Below are 19,635 nucleotides of genomic sequence, written 5' to 3'. Positions count from 1 at the left end.
CATAAATTAGAGAAACATTTATCAGAACTGTTGTTAGGTGCCATCGAGTCGGTTCCGACTCATAGCCATTCTGTGTACAACAGTAAGAAACACTGCCTGGTCCTGCGCCTTCCTCACAGTCATTGTTATGCTTGAGCCCATTGTTAAAGCCCCTGTGTCAGTCCATCTCGTTGAGGGTCGTCGTCTTTTTCACCCGCCCCTCCTGATAACATACCCAAAGTATGTGAGTCATAGAACTAGAGGAAGACTTTTGCATTTTACATATCCGCATTCCAAATCTTATTGTTATTTAAAGGAGACTTGGTATGAATATTTTTATTTAGAAAAAAAAAATCATGTCCTGAATTTTTAAAAAATAAATTCTTAATTCCCTGGTCTTTTCTTTGTTTTCTTGAAATATTGGCACTATTAAAAGCAATGGAAAAAAGTGATTTGGTTCAAACTGATTTTTATTTCTTATACTTTAGATAATAGACAGCCAACAAGTTGAGATTGACAGAATGATTTTAGAAATTCAGGTAAGGAATGTTTTGTGCTGATTTTTATTTAGTTATATGCAGATTCATTCTTAATGGTTACCTAACTTAAAAAAATGTTAAAGGACATATGTATTTATATAAAGAGATAATAAGTATTGGAGGTAAAGTTGTAAAGTCTTTAATATATTACTCTTTCAGTTTTTTAGAAAGAAAATGCTGTTTGGTAAATCAGTTCTGAAGAAATTTGTGGTTGGAAGCTTGCTCTCCTTTATTCCTTATCTCTCCCTCTCTTTGTAATTGGTCTGTTGTCTGTCTTCACTACATGTTTGGCTAAGGTCATCAGTGCCCTAATAGTTAAAAACAAGGAACTGTTTTGAGCTCACATATTATTTTATCTTGCACATTTTTTCTATCTGGAATCATATCCGTAGCACCGCTCTGTCCATCTTATCTTCCATCCCTCTATCAGATTGTCTTCAGAGGGCCAGATGAGCTCCATTTCTCTGCTCTAGCCTTTGAATATTGGTATGCCGCAGGCATTTCTCTGTCCCCTCCCTCGTATCCTCATTGATACTACCTAACATAAAGATCGGAGCCCTGGTGGTGCAGTAGTTAAAGTGCTCACCTGCGAACTGAAAGGTCGTCCGTTCTAACCCATCAGCTGCCCCATGGAAGAAAAATGTGGCAGTCTGCTTCCATAAAGATTACTGCCTTGGTGCTCACTTCGGCAGCACATATACTAAAATTGGAACAACACAGAGAAGATGAGCACGGCTCCTGTGCAAGGATGCCACGCAAATTCGTGAAGCATTCCATATTTTTTGCTTCACCAGAATAAATGTTAGTTGAAATCTTAAATTCCTCTTCAGAAGACTAGATTAAGTGAGCAGGATATCAATATTAAGATACTTAGGTAATTGGACAGTTAAAATGATTTTTTTTTTTTAGAGAAACAAATACAAAAAGAAAAAAAAAGATTACTGCCTTGGAAACCCTATGGGACAGCTCTGCTCTGTCCTATAGAACCACTATGAGTTGGAATCAACTAGATGGCAAAGAGTTTGGTTTTTGGTGTAGTGTAAAGATGTGTCATCACATTATCTCTTTTCTCCTAACTTGTTTTCTCTCCTTTCCAATTATGCTCCCCCTGCCCAACCTGCCTCAGTTCTCTCTCATGCCATTTAGGTGATGCTTCTCAAGTGTAAAAGTAATCTCGTAGCTTCCTATTATCTGTGGGATAGAGCCCTAAATTCTTAGCCTACAGTCTGCTTCTGTATTTCTTTACTACCTCTCCACCCTCAGGACTTACATACCATGCTTTCTCAAGCAAATGTACTGCATATATGCTAATGCGGGTTCAGGGTCTAGTTTCCCAAAAATGCCGTGTTCTTCTTGGAAAACCTGTGTACTCGGTTTTCAGGACTCTGCAAAAACATTACTTCTCCTGCAAAACCTGGGAAGATCCTCTCTACCTCTTAGGTAGAATTAGCCACTCCCCTGTTCCCTTCCCTCCCCCTCCTAATCATTCTCTATATATTATTCTTTCTGTGTCATCCAATTGTAGTACAATTTATATATTTGTATCTCCACCCCATACTTGCTTTCTTGAGAGTGGAGACTATGTAGATCACCTGTATATGTAGAGTTTTGCAGAGTGCCAGACACATTATATGTAATCCAAAATTTGTGGATTAAATGGATCCTCATTCTTGTATTCATTCACCATGTAATTACTGAGCACCTACATATACGCCAGGTGTTGTTCTTGGTTCTGTGATTCAGCAGTGAACACAAGTCCCTGGCCATTCTAATGGGGTTAGATGGAGAACATGGAAAACTAATATAATGTCAGGCAATGGTAAGTGCTATTTAAAAAAATTAAGTAGGGTATCAGGTGAGGACAGAGTGCTGTGTCAGAGTGGTCATAAATTTTTTCCTGAAAAGGTGGTATTTAAGCAGATATTTGAATGAAGATACCCAGGGGAAGAGCATTCCAGGCAAAGGGAGCAACAAATGCCCTGAATGGGCCTGGTGGGCTTCAAGACCAGCAAGGAGGCTGGCTCTTCTGGAGAGCAGTGGTTGCCGGGTAGCGTGGTGAGAGGCGATGGTCTGGGCCAGGTTATGTAGGGGATATGTTTTTGAATTTTATTCTAGTGTGATGGGAAGCCATAGGACAAATTTTGCTGAATAAATTTTTATTTTTATATTTCCCAATTCTGGTATTTCTTAAAATGGAAGTAAAAAAAGAAACTCAGAGTCAAAAATATAGACAGTTGGCTTGATTATCTTTTGGCCATATTAATTGATGTATCAATTCAGTTAACCAACTAATCCAGTTCAACAAATGCATGACCCTGATGGATTGATATGCAGAAGGTATGCTCTTTATTTTATATTGCTACAGACATATAACTTCAGTTTTTACACAAGCCGTTAGAATCTCAAAGTCTTTAGGTTCCCTCAGCCTTTGTTATCTGACTTCTTATCATAAACCACAATGAAAGGAATTTCTATTTCAGCTGGCAACATTCTACAAAAGTATGAATAAATGTTGCCTCAATCCAAATTAAGGACAATCAGCACATGAGTGTTGGCTTTGAAACTTTGATGGATAAGACTTGTGAGATTTTATCATATATCTTTCACCTTATATTTGCATTCATTGAAATGTGCATTTTTTTCTGTTTGTGGAGGCATCTTAATGCAATTTATTCTTACACCTTGGCCCAGTTTTTAGTTACATTTAGATATGTTGTGACCATATGTAAATAAATATAGAATATTATCTGTAATTCTGTTCAATATTTTAAAATTTTGACTGCTTCATTTTTTTTTTTAATTGTAAATATATTTGTAACAAAGCATTTGAAATTTTAAGTCTTCACATATACAGTTCAGTGACACTGGTTATGTCGATCGTGTTATTCACCTATCATCCTTATCTGTTACGAAATTTTCCATTGTGATATTTCTTGACATGAAGTTCTGCCTTTTTTCCCTAAGGATATTTTTAATTTTAAAAAGCTTAACTATGTGAAATTGCTTTATGATACATGTAAAATAAAAATATTATTGTCAGAAATTAATAGTAACTTTTGAAAATCATAGTAGCCAAAATAAGCCTTTTATCAAAGCCACATTTAGGTCTTGAATCCATTTTGAGTACATTTTGTATGTGGTATGAGGCAAAGGTCCATTTTCATTCTTTCGCATGTGGATATCCAGTTGTTCCAGCAACATGTTGAAAAGGCTATTCTTTCCCCACTGAATCACCTTGGCACCCTTGTTGAAAATCAGTTGACCACAGACACATGGGTTTATTTCGGGACTCTCAATTCTATTTCCCTAATCACTATGACTATCCTTATACAAGAATCACACAGCCATGATTACTGTTGCTTTGTGCAATAGTACAGTTTTGAAAATGGAAATTGTGAGTTCTTCCAACTCATTGGTTTTTCAAGATTGCTTTGGCTATTCTGGAAATTATTAATTTTAGAACCAGCTGGGATTCTGAGAGGTATTATGTTGAATCTATAAATCAACTTGGAGAGTGTCACCATCTTAATAGGCAGAATAGAACTGCCGCATAGGGTTTGCCATCTTAATAATAATGAAACTTACAGTTCATGAGCATGGATATTTTTCCATCTACTTAGATTTTCTTTCAACAGTGTTGTATAACTTTCAGAGTATGTTTGTACTTCTTTGTTCAATTTATTACTAAATATTTTTATGCTGTTGTAAGACGGGTGCTCTAGGGCTTTTAAACAATTCTTATCCAACTTGGCACTTCGCAGAGTGCCTTGCATGCAATAGATACTTAGTGACGTATTTGTTGAATGAGCGAATGTAGCCTTTCACTTAAACTAGATTAGATATTGAGTCAACAGTAACCTTTTCACACTTTTTTATTTATTCAGTAATTCAACTCATTCAGAAACTGTTTACTGAGTGCCTACCACAGACTATCTAGGGCATAAATAGCGAACAAAACAAAAACTTTTGCCCATAAGGAACTTCACACACTATGATAAGTTTGAAATGGGCCTTTTTTAATATTTGAGCAGAATGGAATTAGTGTTCGTTGCATAAATATTTTGTGCCAGATAGAAATCATTGGTCTTTTTGATGGTAAGCAACAGAAACTAACTCAGTTTAGCCTAAGAAAAATAGTAGCATCTAGCTTGTGAAATCCATACCTAGGGATGAACCAGGCTTTAGGAAAGGCTTTGTTGCTTCTCTCATTGCAGTGTTTTATTCATTTCTCTCTCTGACGCTGACTTCCTTTCCTTCTTTAGTTCACATGGCAGAACATGGCTACCCACAACTCTTAAGTTCCATAGTTCACTTCTAGCCACCTGCAGAATCAAACTCACAGACTCCATGTCTCAATTCCTCAGGTTTGATCAAGCTGACCCTCTCAGCTATGACCCAAGAGTACAGAATCCTAGTATAAACGTAATACTTATTACTCACAGGATTTATGAAATGGGCAAACACTCAGACGTATTACCGGCATGCACATTACATAATTTTCACAGTACTTCACAAGGAAAAACACAGCATGACGATAACGGACCCAGAACCTAGTTTTGTTTGACTCCATAAGCCTATGCTATTACCACTAACCCTATACTTTCTCTCTCTTTTTTTTTTAAAGATGCTGAGAGAAAATATTATTAAATCTCATTTAAAGAATGTATTCCCCTTGTTAAATGCTAAGTGGCATTATTATCTTACCTTGTTAAGTGTGCACCAAACCCAAAACCAAACCCATTGCCATCGAGTCGATTCCGACTCACAGCGACCCTATAGGGCAGAGTAGAACTGCACTAAAGAGTTTCCAAGGAGTGCCTGGTGGACTCTTAGCTACTGACCACTTGGTTAGCAGCTGTAGCACTTAACCACTACGCCACCGGGGTTTCTAAGTATGCACGCCCCTTATTAATTGATATTTCTTAATACAAGTACTATTATATTACTTTTGTGTGTATTTATATAAGCTCTTGCAAAAATAGTGTGCTTGTATTAATAGAATCATAATGGTATGAAACCTTTCAATTGTTCTCAGCAATAAATTGAAAATGATGGACTTGTACTTTGTTTCTAGATAAATGAAATATGTACAGTAAAATTTCAACAAAAACATCTCAGAGGAATTTACTTGTTTAGGTTTTTTGTTGTATTTGTTTTGTCTAACTAGGTACAATAAACTTCAGACCTGTAGCATAAATCCTATTTAATAAAGATATAGGCAAGTTAGTAGACTAAAGTATATACAAATTGAATTTAATGCATTATTAGAAATTTTTCTACTTTATCACTTTATAATCTAGGGATAAGTTTAGTTTCATTTGTTACTGACTAGGCTTGTTTTGAAAGCATGTGAATTATTGTCAAAAATACTGTCTCATATTTCAAAAGAGGGAGTGTTTCTGTCCTCAATATTCTCTATCTATACTTCTTCCTTTGGTGATCTTGCAGGCTTCATGGCTTTAAATATTATGTGTAAGCTTAGGAAAATCCGTTGCTGTCGAGTCCAACTCATACAGGTGCTATAGGACAGAGTAGAACTAACCTATAGGGTTTCCAAGGAGCAGCTGGTGGATTCGAACTGCCGACCTTTTGTTTAGCAGCTTATCTCTTAAACACTGTGCCACCAGGGCTTATCACTGCTTAATATGTATCTGCAGCTCAGAATTCTCTTCTGAACTGACTTGTGGATCCAATTGCCTATTCAACATCAGCACTTGACATATGTACTTAACATGTCCAAAACTGAGTTTCTTATCCCCTCCCCCCGCAGTCAAAAATAAGTAAAGCCTTGCTACACCTTCCTTGTTTCCCATCTTAATTAATGACAAGCCTGTGCTTCTATTTACTTAGACTGGAAACATTAAACTTACCCTTGACTCCTCTCTAACTTCGTATCTGTCAGCAAATTCTGTTACCTTCAAAATATATTAGAAACCCTGGCGGTATAGTGGTTAAGAGCGACACCTGCTAACCAAAAGGTCGGCAGTTTGAGTCTACCAGGTGCTCCTTGGAAACTATGGGGCAGTTCTGCTCTGCTCTATAGGGTCGCTATGAGTCGGAATTGACTAGACGGCAATGGGTTTGGTGTTTTGTTTTTTTCCAAAACATATTTAGAATCTGGCCCCTTCTCACAAGCTCCACTGCAGCTACCCCTGTCCAAAAAAAAAAAAAAAAAATTAAGCCATCTGAAATCATGCTTCCACCCTTGCCTGCCTGTCCTCTGTTCTCATGAACGTAAGTGATCCTATTAAACACAAATTAGATCATGTCACTTCTTTGCTCAGAATCATTCAGTGACTCCTTGATTCCTCGGTATTTCCAGAGTAAAAGTCAGAGTTCTTATACTGGCCCTTAAGGCCTTATGATCTATTCCCCATGGCTGCCTTCTCTGACTAATTTACTATCCTCGGCTACTCTGGCTCTCTTTTTCTCAAATGCAGATGGCACCAACTGCCTCAGAACCATTACAGTGACTGAAACGCTCTCCCTGGGAAACAATCACCTTCTTAAAGCCTTGGTTCATGTGCCACCTTTCTGTGAGCCCTGCTCTTACTCTGCTCCATTTCAGATGTCAGCTCCTTCCTTGCCACTTGTCCTGCTCTATCTGCTCTCCATGGCACTAGTGCAGTTCTAACATACAGGACTGTATAGCTTACGTACTTACTGTGTTTATTCTTTTATGTCTTTTTCCTCCCCAAAAAATAAAAGTTCCATAGGAGCTAGAGTTTTGACTGTTTTGCTTAGTGATGTACCACCCAGTACACAGAGCAGTACTTGCGATAATTTCTGCTTGAAGGAATGATTGCATGAATGAATGTGTTTGCGAAACTCTTGTATGGTGTGTACACATACACATACATACATTAAACTGCTAATACAAGTTTTCTTTTAAAAGATTTCTTCTTAATCAGTTGGCAAATTATATAGAATTTGTCAGCTAAGGCACACCTGCCTTTCCCTCATTTTGAGCTGTTTGTATATGGGGCAGAAGAGAGTTTCCATTTCGGTATATTTACATCAAAACAGCGAATGCACCTAAAACCAATTTTCAACTTCAAGAATGAGCATAATAAATACCTGTAGATTAGTAACCTAGTAGGATTATGAAACTGGGTGCTTAAAGAGAAATTGTAGATATTTGAAGAATAACTCAAGTTTTTTATTTTAGCAAGGCCTGGTGTGTCTAGTGAATCATAAACAGATTGTTATTCCGATTTTCAATTATTATTATGAATTCTGAATTTTCCTTGTAACAAACAGCACTATTGCTAGACATTTCCAGTTTATTTTGTTGGAGAACATTGCCTGTTTCTTCACTGATTTAAATTCAGTCTCACATAGGAGCATATTAATCAGATTTACTGGCTAATTATTAGCCATGTTCAATAGGACTCTGAATTAGAAAAAATATATAAAAACCTATAATCTTTTAAAGAATTATATTACAGCTTTATGAAAACATCTTATATTCATATTCCATTGTAAAAATGTATATTTTAGAGTAGCTGATCTGTGGTACCTTTCTTCTGTAATTCTAATAAAATAAACATTAGCAAATCTTAAAATGTAGGTTGAATTCTGAATTACAGTAAAATAATCTTGTCCAATCAGTAAACATAGATCATCAGCTAGGTAAATAAGTCTCCACATTACCATTCAATCAAATCACAGATTACCAAATAATCTCAGTGTCCAAAAAAATATAATATACATACTCAGTCTCATGTGACTGTGCTGTGAGATTCATTTTTCGTTGAATACAAAATAAGCTTTCTCTGGAAGGAACTGCACTTGTTAAGAGTTTGATTTCATTTGTATCTAACTTTTGAGTTATTAAATATAATTTTTTTTTTAAGAATTTAGGAGACAAATGAAATTAAAAAGTAACAAGTTTGAATATCTGTTACCTTAGATGAGAAAACTGTTTTATTTACATATTCTTATCTCAACCCATGGTGAAAGTTATCCTCTCTTATTACACCCAGAAGTAATGTGAAGGAAAAAACCTTAAAGTGGATTGTATGCTATTTAGGTGGTCAGCAATCTGAAGCATTTTCAGAGTCTAAATACAGACCCGAAAAAAAAAGAAAAGAAATCTGTCCTCTGGTCATATGTTTATTGATCTTGTGGGTTAACAACAACAAAAATTACATAAACACCTAGAATTCACTAAGAACCATAGGGTTTATGGCAAGTTTTTCTTTGGTATGTAGGTGAAAATCAGAACTTTAGCCGAAATGAACCAAGTACTCGTGAAATATGCTGCTTTGGTATACTCGGGAATTTCTTACAATAGTACCGTGTCTAGATAATTTATAATTTTATCATGGAAAGATATTATCTTACTGAAGTCCCATAACAGACCATTGGCCTGAGTTCAACATCTTATTCGCTGCTTATAATACCATACTCTGAGAGAAGGGAAGTTTAGCTGTATTTCAAATGATAGAAAACACAGATGATAAAAAATTAATTGTATCTTAACTATAAGAAAAATGTAAAAAAATAAAAAAGATATAGATTTGTTGCTAATATATTCCCCCCAAAAATATTCCCAACATACAAAAAATTATTTTCAAATATTTGTAATATAGCAACTTTAGATTTGACATGTTTCATGTTAAAAACTCTTTTGTGGAGATGGCATTTTTTTTTTTTCCTTTTCTTTAGAGTCATTCACTCTAAAAGTAGTAATCTGAGTTGATTTATAAGTAAAGGCTTCACCTTCCAAGGGGTTTGAGAGGAAAGATCTGAAGTATTCAGAAGCAATATTCCTGGTTACCTGTGTTAGATTGACATTTTGCTTTTAAGTGTTAACATGCTTTCCTTTCTAATTCTCTTTATTCTAGTCTATGGAAGGGAGACTATCTAAAGAGAAATTGATCACTCAAAAGATGATAGAAGAGCTAGAAAAGAAAGAAAGAAACATACAGAGATTGACAGAAGCATTGCATGGGGTGAGTAGAAGAAATTCAAATTGCTTTCAAAGGATGATTCACTACCTACTTAAGTTTAAACAAGTACTTATATTTTTATAAGTGTTAATAGAACATTTTTAATTGAAGACTACTTTGATGTTCCAGTTACTAAATCCATTAGAGTTCTTACCAAAGGTGTAATTTAAATGGCAAACCTTTATTTTATGTTTTAAATACAATTTCTTAAACTGCAGCAAAATCAAATGTTGTATAGAGAATAGGCTCCAAAGTCAGCAAAGAAGGCATGCATTGAATGTAAACAAAATTAGTTTTGAAAATTTTTAAGGAAGGTGCACTGTTGTAACTTCATCATTTCATCACACTTTCCTAAACACTTGGCTTCCATTTAAGGGCCTGTTATTAAAAAAAAAAAAAAAGCAAAACTTAGTTTTTTTAACATTCATCATGACATTTTTTCCCTAAGCACGTAAGAATGCATCTCTGAAAATTAAGGACTTCCTGTATAACCATAATACCATTGTCATACCCAATGAGAATAATTCCTTAACATTTGGTAATACCTAGTTCATATTCGTATTTCTCCAGTTCTTCTCTAATGTTTTTTGTAGTGGCTGTTAAAATTAGAATCTAATCAAGGACCATACATGGCATTTATTGTTATGTCTTGTAAATCTAAGACCCCTTTCTTCTCCCATGATACTGACTTGTTGAAGAACCTGGGCCTGTTGTCTTATACACTTATAAGATTGCCACACTTCCTAGATTTGTCTGATTGCTTCCCCCTTGTGTTATTTGTCTTGTTCTCTCTTCCCTGCATCTCTTGTAAGTTAAAGTTAGAACTAAAGACGTGATGAGATTCAGATCAAACATTGTTTGGCATGAATACTTTGTAGGTGTCGTTCATAATCATGGGATATATAATTCTTGGTTATTTGACTGTGACACAAACTGATCATTGGATTAAGGTGGTGACAGCCTGATTCTGTTTGTAAAGTTACAGCCCCTGAAACTAGCAAGTAATCTTTTGGGTATCAACTGTGCAAATACGCAGTTTGCCAGCAAACTTGATAGTTTTAGCATCTGCTGGTGATCAGTGCCTGAAATGTTGCTGTTGTTGTTAGGTGCCAGTCGAGTTGGTTCTGACTCATAGCAACTCTATAGGATAGTAGAACTGCCCTATAGGGTTTCCAAGGAGTGGCTGGTGGGTTTGAACTGCTGACCTTTTAGTTAGCAGCCGAGCTCTTCAGCACTATGCCACCGGGGTCAGAAAAATGATGATTTTTTTCTCTAATTATATCATTCCTTTTACATTTATTAGCTGACAATTGTAAAAAAAAAAAAGATCTGTCCTTCATCAACCCAGGCTTATTCTGAAATATAATTCCAACTGGAAAGCTAATTAAACTGCCTTTTTATTAGCAATTTTTAGGATGAGGGGTAGATGGTGACAATTTGGGGTGAAGTGAAGGTAGCCTTCTCTGAGTCAATCATGAGTTCATTATTAATACCTCCAATTCAGATTTAACAATTCAGTGTTGTTGGGGTTTTTTTCCATTTTTAATTCTTGTATTTCTTTTTCTCTTACACTGAAATTTTTGATTCTTGTCAACATATTTGCTTTCTTCTCAATATACAAAAAATAGTTTCAAAGTAACTAAATCATTATTATTAATAGCCATAAAACTACAGAAAGAGGTTTTAAGTTTCTTAATAGTTCTTTTTGTCATTGGAATATGTCCCGTTATAGAAAAATATATAAACTACCAAGATGCTCACTGTGTATGAATGTGAGGGATCCCTAGAAAGTGAGACTGTTGAGATATACATTTTCTTTCTCAGGCTTACCCTAGGGCATTGGATGGGACAGTGGAATCACTTCCACTATTTAAATTGTTATTTTCCTCTCTTTTTCACTGTGTGTATGCAGTTGAATTTGCTTAGTGTGCATATAATGTGACTCCACTATTTTCTTTATAAACTTGGGGGGGAGGGCGATTAACTTTGTATGGCTTTTGAGTACCTTTCTTCTGTCCTAACAACCTAATTTCTGTTTTCTTTACCCATTGCAGAACCGGAGACAACCAGAGACATGCTCATCATTGGATCATGGCCAGGAAGCAGACCAATCCAGGCAGCAGACAGTTCTTTCCAAATGGCCATTATTTGATTTGACTGTGATCGATCAGCTATTCAAGGAAATGTCCTATTGTTTGTTTGACTTGAAAGCATTGTGTAGTATTCTTAATCAGCGTGCTCAGGGCAAGGAACCTAATCTGTCATTATTATTGGGAATCAGATGTAAGTGGCTGATGATTTGTCCTTACTTTATTGCTTAGCAATTAGAAACTGTTTTTATGAATCAAACTTCTGACTGCCTTTCTCCTGTTTTTGTTACCTCCTTTGCTACTTACATTTATATGTCTCTGAATCCTTCTGTGGGTTTATGTATACCTGTTAATTGCTTCGTCACTAGAACTTGCCTCATTATACTTAAGAAGTGAGTAGGGACATAGTCGATACGGCCTTCCACTTGGCCCCAGCCGCCCCAGTGCCGTCGAGTGCCCAGTGCCACTTAGCCAAACCCATAACGCAGATACCTAGAAATCTGCTGTGTGGATGAGCAAGGAGCTGTTTCCTGTGCTGAAACTGTAAATGTGTGACGAGAGTGGTCTTTACGTTTGATACCGTGACAGGGTCTCTGATCTTGGTTAAGGTATTTTAAATCTTCTAAAAGTAATGGTTCCATCTATTTGCTTTCATGTGGTAATTGTATAAATTAATTAGCCAGTCATATGCCCACTGGTAAAATATTTGAGGAGAAAATACTCACTTCCTGTGTAGTCTGTGGTCCACAGCGGTTGCTTAATGTAATTGCCAGCACTGTCACATGAAACAGTTTTCACAGCCTACACATCTTTTTTGTCCCTGTCATGTGTGCCTCCTGACTTTGCCTCTGTCAATGTGAGTCTGCTCCCGCCTTCAGCCTCATTTCTGTCTGCCCCCAACCTAACTGTGAGAGCTGCCACAGTATCCTCCAGTGTCCCTTCCCTTCTTTGCTGCTTTTGTAGGAACGCTCATCTCTTCATGTACTTCCAAAGTAGTCAAAATCATGACGTGTTGGTCTCTTTTTAATACCAGAGAGATGGGCTTCAGTAAAGAGAGAAGAATGGAATAAGACCACATTGTTGTAAGGCTTATGAACCAACATATATTGGTTCAACTGCCTAATATGGTTGGCAAAAATGTGGGCATTAGTTTTATTTCCATTTTCATCATAAAGATTCCACCATCTTGCATCATCATAATTATTTTGGCAAACCAAATAGCGCTCTTGTTCAGAGTAACTGAGGATTGTAGAAAGAAGGAAATCGAGAAAGCCCACTCTCTTTGTAAAATCACATTATATCAAGTACACTGACACCTTCATTTTAAAACATGAACAATGTAGTCATTAACTGCAATCATCCACACCTGTCTTTGAATATCTTACTTAAAAATGCTCAGCCACTTTTGTTTCTAAGTTCTTGGGTTAAAAAAAAAAAGTGTCCCTTGTTAAATGAACCATGTAGCTCTTTGTACTGCTCAGAGATGTCAGTAGAACCTTTTCTTCTACTTTTATGTTTTTATAGATGTATGTGCACATGTACGAGTGTGAGTGTGTAAAAACACACACCGAATATGTAGATATAGTCACTCACTCAATAAACATTTATCAGATATCTACTATGGCCCAGACACTGGTGGTCAGCACTGGTTAGGTGCTGGTAATGCAAATAAACACAGCCCTTGCCCACACATATAACCAAATTATTAGAGTGTTATAACCTTACAGTAGGAGCACAGGAGGAAAAAACAAAAAAGCTGTGAAGGCATCTCGGGGTAGTTGGTGTTTGACTTGAATCTTAAAGGAGGTGGAGGTAAACATGGGATGCTTTCATTAGAAACGATCGCTTGGAAGCAAGAAGCAAAAGCTCACAAACAAAAGACATTTTCTCTGCTATTTTAGAACTGGTTACCCGTCCAGTAGCTTTGTAACCTTCCACGTTTGCGTTGTCCTAGATAGCATTTGTTAACGTCTTTGGGAGATAGGGTCATGGAGCTGACCTAACCCTACCACCTTTGCCTCCCAGTGTACTCCTTCCAGTCTTTGTAGAAGCTCAGCCCCAGAGCCCTTACCTTGTTGTTCGGCAGTGGGAAAATATTACCAGGCGGATGATTTGCCACTAACCAGTTGGTCCCATTTAATCTGTCGCTCACTGCTCAATTGGTTATCTGTTAACCCTGTTCATCCGGCTGTGCTGCTTAAAACTCTGCTACCTTGGTTTCCATGGCATTATTCTCTAGATTCTGCTTCTACTCTTATGACCACTCAATCTCAATCTTTTGTGAACTTCTCTGCCACTTAAATATTGGTGTTCCTCAGGAACTTTTGTTGTTGTTGTCTTTATATCCAATACTTTCTTTGAGTAATCTTATCCGTGTCCTGTTGTTTTTTGATATTGCTATACCTTTGACCTTTGGTTATATGTGTGCCTAGACGTCTCTCCTGGGCTCCTGATTATATTCACCTGTATATTATTAGAACCTAGCTGCTTCATAGGCATCACAGACTCAACATTGTGCCTATTTGTTTATATAAACGTAAATCTTTGAGAATAAGCCCCTATGTCAGTTATTTCATTGACCTCAGCATCTAGCATAGCGTCTGGATCATGGCAGGTGTTCAGCTAATGTTTGTTAAAATAGCAAGTTATTTGATCCTATACCTCTAGTAAACTACTTGGGTCAAAGAAGATATCAAACCAAAAACCAAACCTGATGCCGTCGAGTCGATTCTGACTCGTAACATCCCTATAGGACAGAGTAGAACTGCCCTATAGGGTTTCCAAGGAGTGGCTGATGGATTTGAACTATCCATCTCTTAGATAGCAGCCGGGCTCTCAACCACTGCATCACTAGGGTGCCAGGGAAGGTTTATTTCACAATCACTGGCTCTGTCTGATGTATGTTGAGGTATGCTCATGAAGAGAGGAACTGGAGTAAATAATTGGAAAAACTAGCTGACTTGGGGCCATACGCTTATTCATTGGACAACTATTTATCAGCTTGATTCAGTTGTTTGAGGTCGTAGGGTCCTATGGGTCAATATATATGCTTTACATGATTCTTAAACAAACACCTTGGCCATTTTGAAAATGAATGTTTTAAGCCAATAAATCCACTTTGCTATCTATAAAAATTTAAGACGTCATCTCTCAGCTACACAAAAGATTTTCAGACTTTGCCAAATGGGAAGAACTGAGTATCCTAGTTCAACTTGAAGAAAAATATTATTATAAAAAACTGTTTTTTTACTTTTGGAATATTATTCATTAAACATGTTGAATTTGTGTGTAGCACTGTATGAATTTAGTGCATTTAAAATATTGAGCAAAATTTTAAAAGGACTGGGTAGATAAGATCTGTTTAATATTGAATGTGCTTAATTTAAACCTGAGCCTGACAGTTATCAAGTGTACAACATTCATTACATTTCCAGTGGTAATTAAGATGAAAATCTTAAAGTGCCTTTCTTCAAAAATGTGAAACATTCTCTCCAATGTTTTATTTCCACAGCAATGAACTGTTCCACCGAAGAGACTGAGAATGACCACAGCCCAGAAACACTCACCAAAAAACTGTCAGACGTGTGCCAGTTACGGAGGGACATAGATGAATTAAGGACTACAATATCTGACCGCTATGCTCAGGACATGGGTGATAACTGCATTACCCAGTGATTAAGTTTTAATCCCACAGCAATAACGAGGCGAGTTAAATGCTGCTGTATTATGGTTCTTCGTATTTCTTTCAAGGAGCCATAATGGAAGGTTGCAAATCACGTATGACTTGCACACAGGTTTTTTTCCTCTCCATCTCCAACATACCCAATTGATATGTTTTTACTGAAGGGAAAAGGAGGGTGTAAGGAGGTTTTGAAGGGGCTTGTCTAATCAGGCCAAAAAAAAAAAAAAAAAAAATCAACCATTTGAAAAATGTAATAGTCTCTAAGAAAAAATTCTGTATTCTCAAACTACTGATTGTTGGACCAAGCTGTGAAGAGTGCCCTTCAGATGAAAGGAGTAGGATTTCTTTTAATCCTCTAGGAGTTTGTTTTGTTTTGTGCATGTGTGCTTTATTCACAAAATTACAAGGATTTATAAGGTCAAAGCAATGCTTCTGAAAAAGGCACACACTTTATTCTTGTATTTTCTTTCATGTAGAAGCTTGTGTAGTACTTTGGGGTTTTCAAGGGCTGGTTTAAACAAGAGCTCCAACAGTGGGCAAGTATTCTAATAGTGGTACAGCAAGCAGACCATTTGTATTTTGAATAATCACTGTGCTGAGATGATGAGGTGTGGTCTTGCGGTGATTTCAGTACTATAGATAAGTCAGTTATTTTCCAGAGCGATTGTGGATTGTCTTAGAAGTGTAAAACCTTGGTGTGGTTTTTTGTTGTTGTTTCTTTAAGCATTGTAATTTATATTATAAGACAGTATAACATTAGTTGAGCTAATTTTTAATATGTCCCTTACTATTTACAGTTTTCTTTTTATATATCAATGTAAAAAAAGCCATATAATTCAAACTTTCTAAGGCCTCAGATCATTATTGTAAAAGAAATATTAAGAAAGTGGCTCTGGAACAATAGCTTATTTATCCAAATCTCAGTGTTTACATTTTAACAAATTTGTATCTGTTACAATTGAAAGTTGAAACTACTTTAAAAGAAAGCCAACATGTGGTCTTTATACCTGAATAATCACTAGCATAAAACAACATCTAAACCGAACTGATATTTTAATTCATTTTATCAGGTAAAGTACATTAAGAATAGGGTTTTCCATAAAATACTAATGACCAGTTTATCTCTTCATCTGAAATACAGGTTATTACTATGAAGTGCAACTGATTTTTAAGGAGATTTAACTTTAAACTTCCAAATGAGTATTGTTCCCGTTTTAGTTGGTACTTTGGGGGAATGATATATTTTATTCCTTCAGAGTGTTTGTTCCATTCTTTTGAATATGCTCAGATAGGGCAAATCATTGCCCTTCACAAGTTGATTTGATTTCGTGTCGCACCCAAGGATCATTTAGATGAAGACTAAATAAGGGTGAGGGATGAGGAGTGGAAATCAAGCAGGATAACATTGTTTTGGTCAAGAGCAGATCATGCCTGTTCTCTTGCCAGTCATACTGGCATAAAGACTGCTCCTAGATAAGGTCTCTTTTGGACACTTTGAGCAGTGAAAACATCCATGGAGTCGGTATGAGGCCTCTACGGAGACTACCGAGGAAGACAGTTCAGATTTTTGGCTTATATTCAGCTCTCAACAAGTTATGTTTTAGTTGAGTTTCAATAATCAGTTCTAATACATCATAAAGACATCAAATTCCCCATCTGTCCGGTGCCAGAGTCCTCCCTAATACTCTGACTTGTTAGGATCCGGGCATTAAAAAAAGATTGCATTGTGTCGTCTGCATCCCAAAGTCCCTAACCTGTTAAGGAGGCACTTAGTCACTGGTAAGAACTGGCTTTCTAATGTCTTCATTTGTTTTTAATGTTGGTGGTTTAAAGACAATCAGGGAGTAGTAAATTTATACCAAAAATCTGATGAAAAGAATTCTGCTTCTGCTGTGCAAAAATTAATATTTGTAAAAATACCCCTTTACAGTGAGGTAGATAATAGCATCTAATAGATCAGGCAAAAGTACAGCAAGCATTTTTACAGTCTCTTTGAATAGAATCCTTCCCCCAGCTCCAAGACTTTGGAAAACAAAGCCATCCTAAAATGATAGTACTAGTGGGCAAACGATCATTGATTTGGGTCACCAGGTTCTTATTTAAATATTTCCTAGGTTTTTAGCTGTTTTATGGTTGTTGTTATTGTTCTAAACAAATTTATGGTCATTTGTTTTGCTCTGCTATAATACATTTTTGTTTTCTGGTTTAGTTGGGAAAAGATAATTTTTTAATTGTTTTAATAAGTTTTCTAAAACTTAAAGAATTTCACTTAATTAACATCTTAACATAAAATTTGTTTAACTTAATGGGAAATTGACATACCACTGCAGATGCGCTTCAGTTTTCAAAATACTATGCTCCCCATAAAAATGGAAGTGAAGCTGTGATAGTTTAAGTATAGCCTTGAGCTATAAAGTTTGATCTCTTAGAATCTGGAGTTTTGTAAAGGGGTCTAGACAGAACAGCCTTGGAAGAAGTTTTAGGAGGAAATGAAACTAAAAGCATTCTATTTTTGTCAGTATTTAATTTTTTATTTTTCAGAAAATCTCCCTTTTCCAAGCCACCCTTTGGAATAATTAAAAATACTGATATCCCATTGAAAACAAAGATTTTATTGTTGGCCAACCAAGTAAGATAGGCAAACAGACACTGTAGTGTCCTGCTCTAGTTTGAACTAAGATATGCACAGAACTTATTACAGTGATATGTGCCTGGAATGAAAAGTAATCTAAATTATAAAGTAAATCTATTAGAAAATTTCGTGTGATATGAAACCTCTTTTTAATTAGGCTGTTTAGAATTAAATGCCTGCCCTCTTAGGTAGTTTCTCATGCGATAACATTTATTATTGGCCATTTGGGCTTTGAAGTTGAGCTTATTCTGCCTCAGTCACATAAAGCAGGGATAAAGTAACAGTTGTCTCAGTGAAGGGCACAAGTTACCTGTGCAGATAAAATTAACGGAATCAAAGGCACAGTAGTTTTCTTTTCATTTGCTGTCAGAAAAGTAGGATGACTTTAAACTGGTAGTAAATTTCCAGTGGCTTCTAATTTTAAAAAGCATATGCATTGACTAGGTAAGATATGCATGAATTTATTTTAAAGTATCACTCCATTTCATGTTTGAAATAGGATCGAATATTTAACATTAACAGTATTATATTTTAGTGAAATTTATTTTGGTTGTGACAACTTATTAAACTGAATTAGACTTTTTTCAATAGCTTGTTAGAGATAATTTCAAGGGCTGGAAAGTGTTACTGAAAGGAATATTGTACATTTCGGAATTACTAATGAGATTATAAGTTAATTTTGGCATAGTTCAAAATTTACTATAGGGATTTCTTAGAGGATATTTTTAAAGGAACTACTTTATTGGAAAAAAATGTTCTTTAAATATCAGTAATAGTTTATTGAGTAAAATATTAGCTGAGAACCTGGACTATATGTTTACAAAGCATAGTTCAGCTCAGACATACTTTTAATTTGGATTATTGACATTCTCTCATGTAGAATTCTACCACTGTAGATGTATAATTATGGTAATAAGCAGTTTTCATAACCATGCTCACTCAGACCATGTAATTTGAAACTGCCAGTAGCTGTAGCTATTAGAACCAAAGTTAATTCATTTGGGTCCCCCAAATAAATTTCAAAATTTATTTTCATTGTTCAAAAAACAAGAGAAACTACTTGGGAAAAAGAGTAAAATTCCTTCACCTCAAAATGCCCATGATGGTATAGTGTTGTATAATTATATCATGCATTTAGTCATGAAGGGGGAAAGATTTTGAATTTTGTTTTTTATTTAAAAGAAATATTGACTATAATAGCAATGTAGTTTCAAAACAACTCATTAACAACAGTATTGCAGCTACATACAGAGAGAACCTTTTGTGCCTTTTTGCCTGCAGTAAGCATTCATTTTTGTTTTACATAAACTATAAGAATGTTGATGATTATTGCACCTTGTTCTTCTGTAAATAGACTTGAATAGGATTTTGTTTGGTTTTTTTTTTTAACCAAGGAGCAGTGTTTCAATACTAGGTAGATATCTTAGTAAACATGAGAGGGGTATCAGACATAACGTCTTTTCCCTGTGTAGTGAGCAGAAAATTTTTTTGGAATGTACTCATTTGTGTGTGTATGTGTGTACATAGATGTATAGTTATTTAAATAAACAAAATTCAGCATCACACTGGTTGTGATGATGAGAAGTAGTAAGGTGCTAGGTGGTTACATTCAAAGCACAGCTGAGTGTCTAATCAGTCACTGTGACTGGTGGTTTTGTAAACTAGGTTCAGTTTTTGAACCACCCAGAATACCTCATGTGTAAATACAATGGTCATGACTTAATTGAAATACAGTTATTGTAAAAAGAATGTGAAGCCA

The 19,635-nt window shown here is 35.8% G+C and overlaps 1 protein-coding gene and 1 non-coding gene across 3 annotated transcripts in view; both read left to right on the top strand.

The window, feature by feature from the left end:
• Positions 1-19,057, top strand: part of CEP85L (centrosomal protein 85 like) — a 138,135-nt gene extending 119,078 nt beyond the window's left edge. For both annotated transcript variants that reach the window (XM_003404252.4, XM_064290301.1), the window contains exons 10-13: positions 468-518; positions 9,368-9,475; positions 11,527-11,755; positions 15,074-19,057. In XM_003404252.4, the coding sequence (XP_003404300.2) occupies positions 468-518; positions 9,368-9,475; positions 11,527-11,755; positions 15,074-15,237 (552 nt within the window). In that variant the 3' untranslated portion in view covers positions 15,238-19,057. The remainder of the gene's footprint in view (positions 1-467; positions 519-9,367; positions 9,476-11,526; positions 11,756-15,073) is intronic.
• Positions 1,195-1,301, top strand: LOC111750422 (U6 spliceosomal RNA). Its single transcript, XR_002785557.1, has one exon. It is a non-coding gene; the product is annotated as a U6 spliceosomal RNA (small nuclear RNA).
• Positions 19,058-19,635: the final 578 nt, after the last annotated feature.

The sequence above is a fragment of the Loxodonta africana genome, chromosome 1 (assembly GCF_030014295.1).
Source record: "Loxodonta africana isolate mLoxAfr1 chromosome 1, mLoxAfr1.hap2, whole genome shotgun sequence".
Lineage (NCBI taxonomy): Eukaryota > Metazoa > Chordata > Mammalia > Proboscidea > Elephantidae > Loxodonta > Loxodonta africana.
This window is presented reverse-complemented; position numbering and strand designations above follow the sequence as displayed.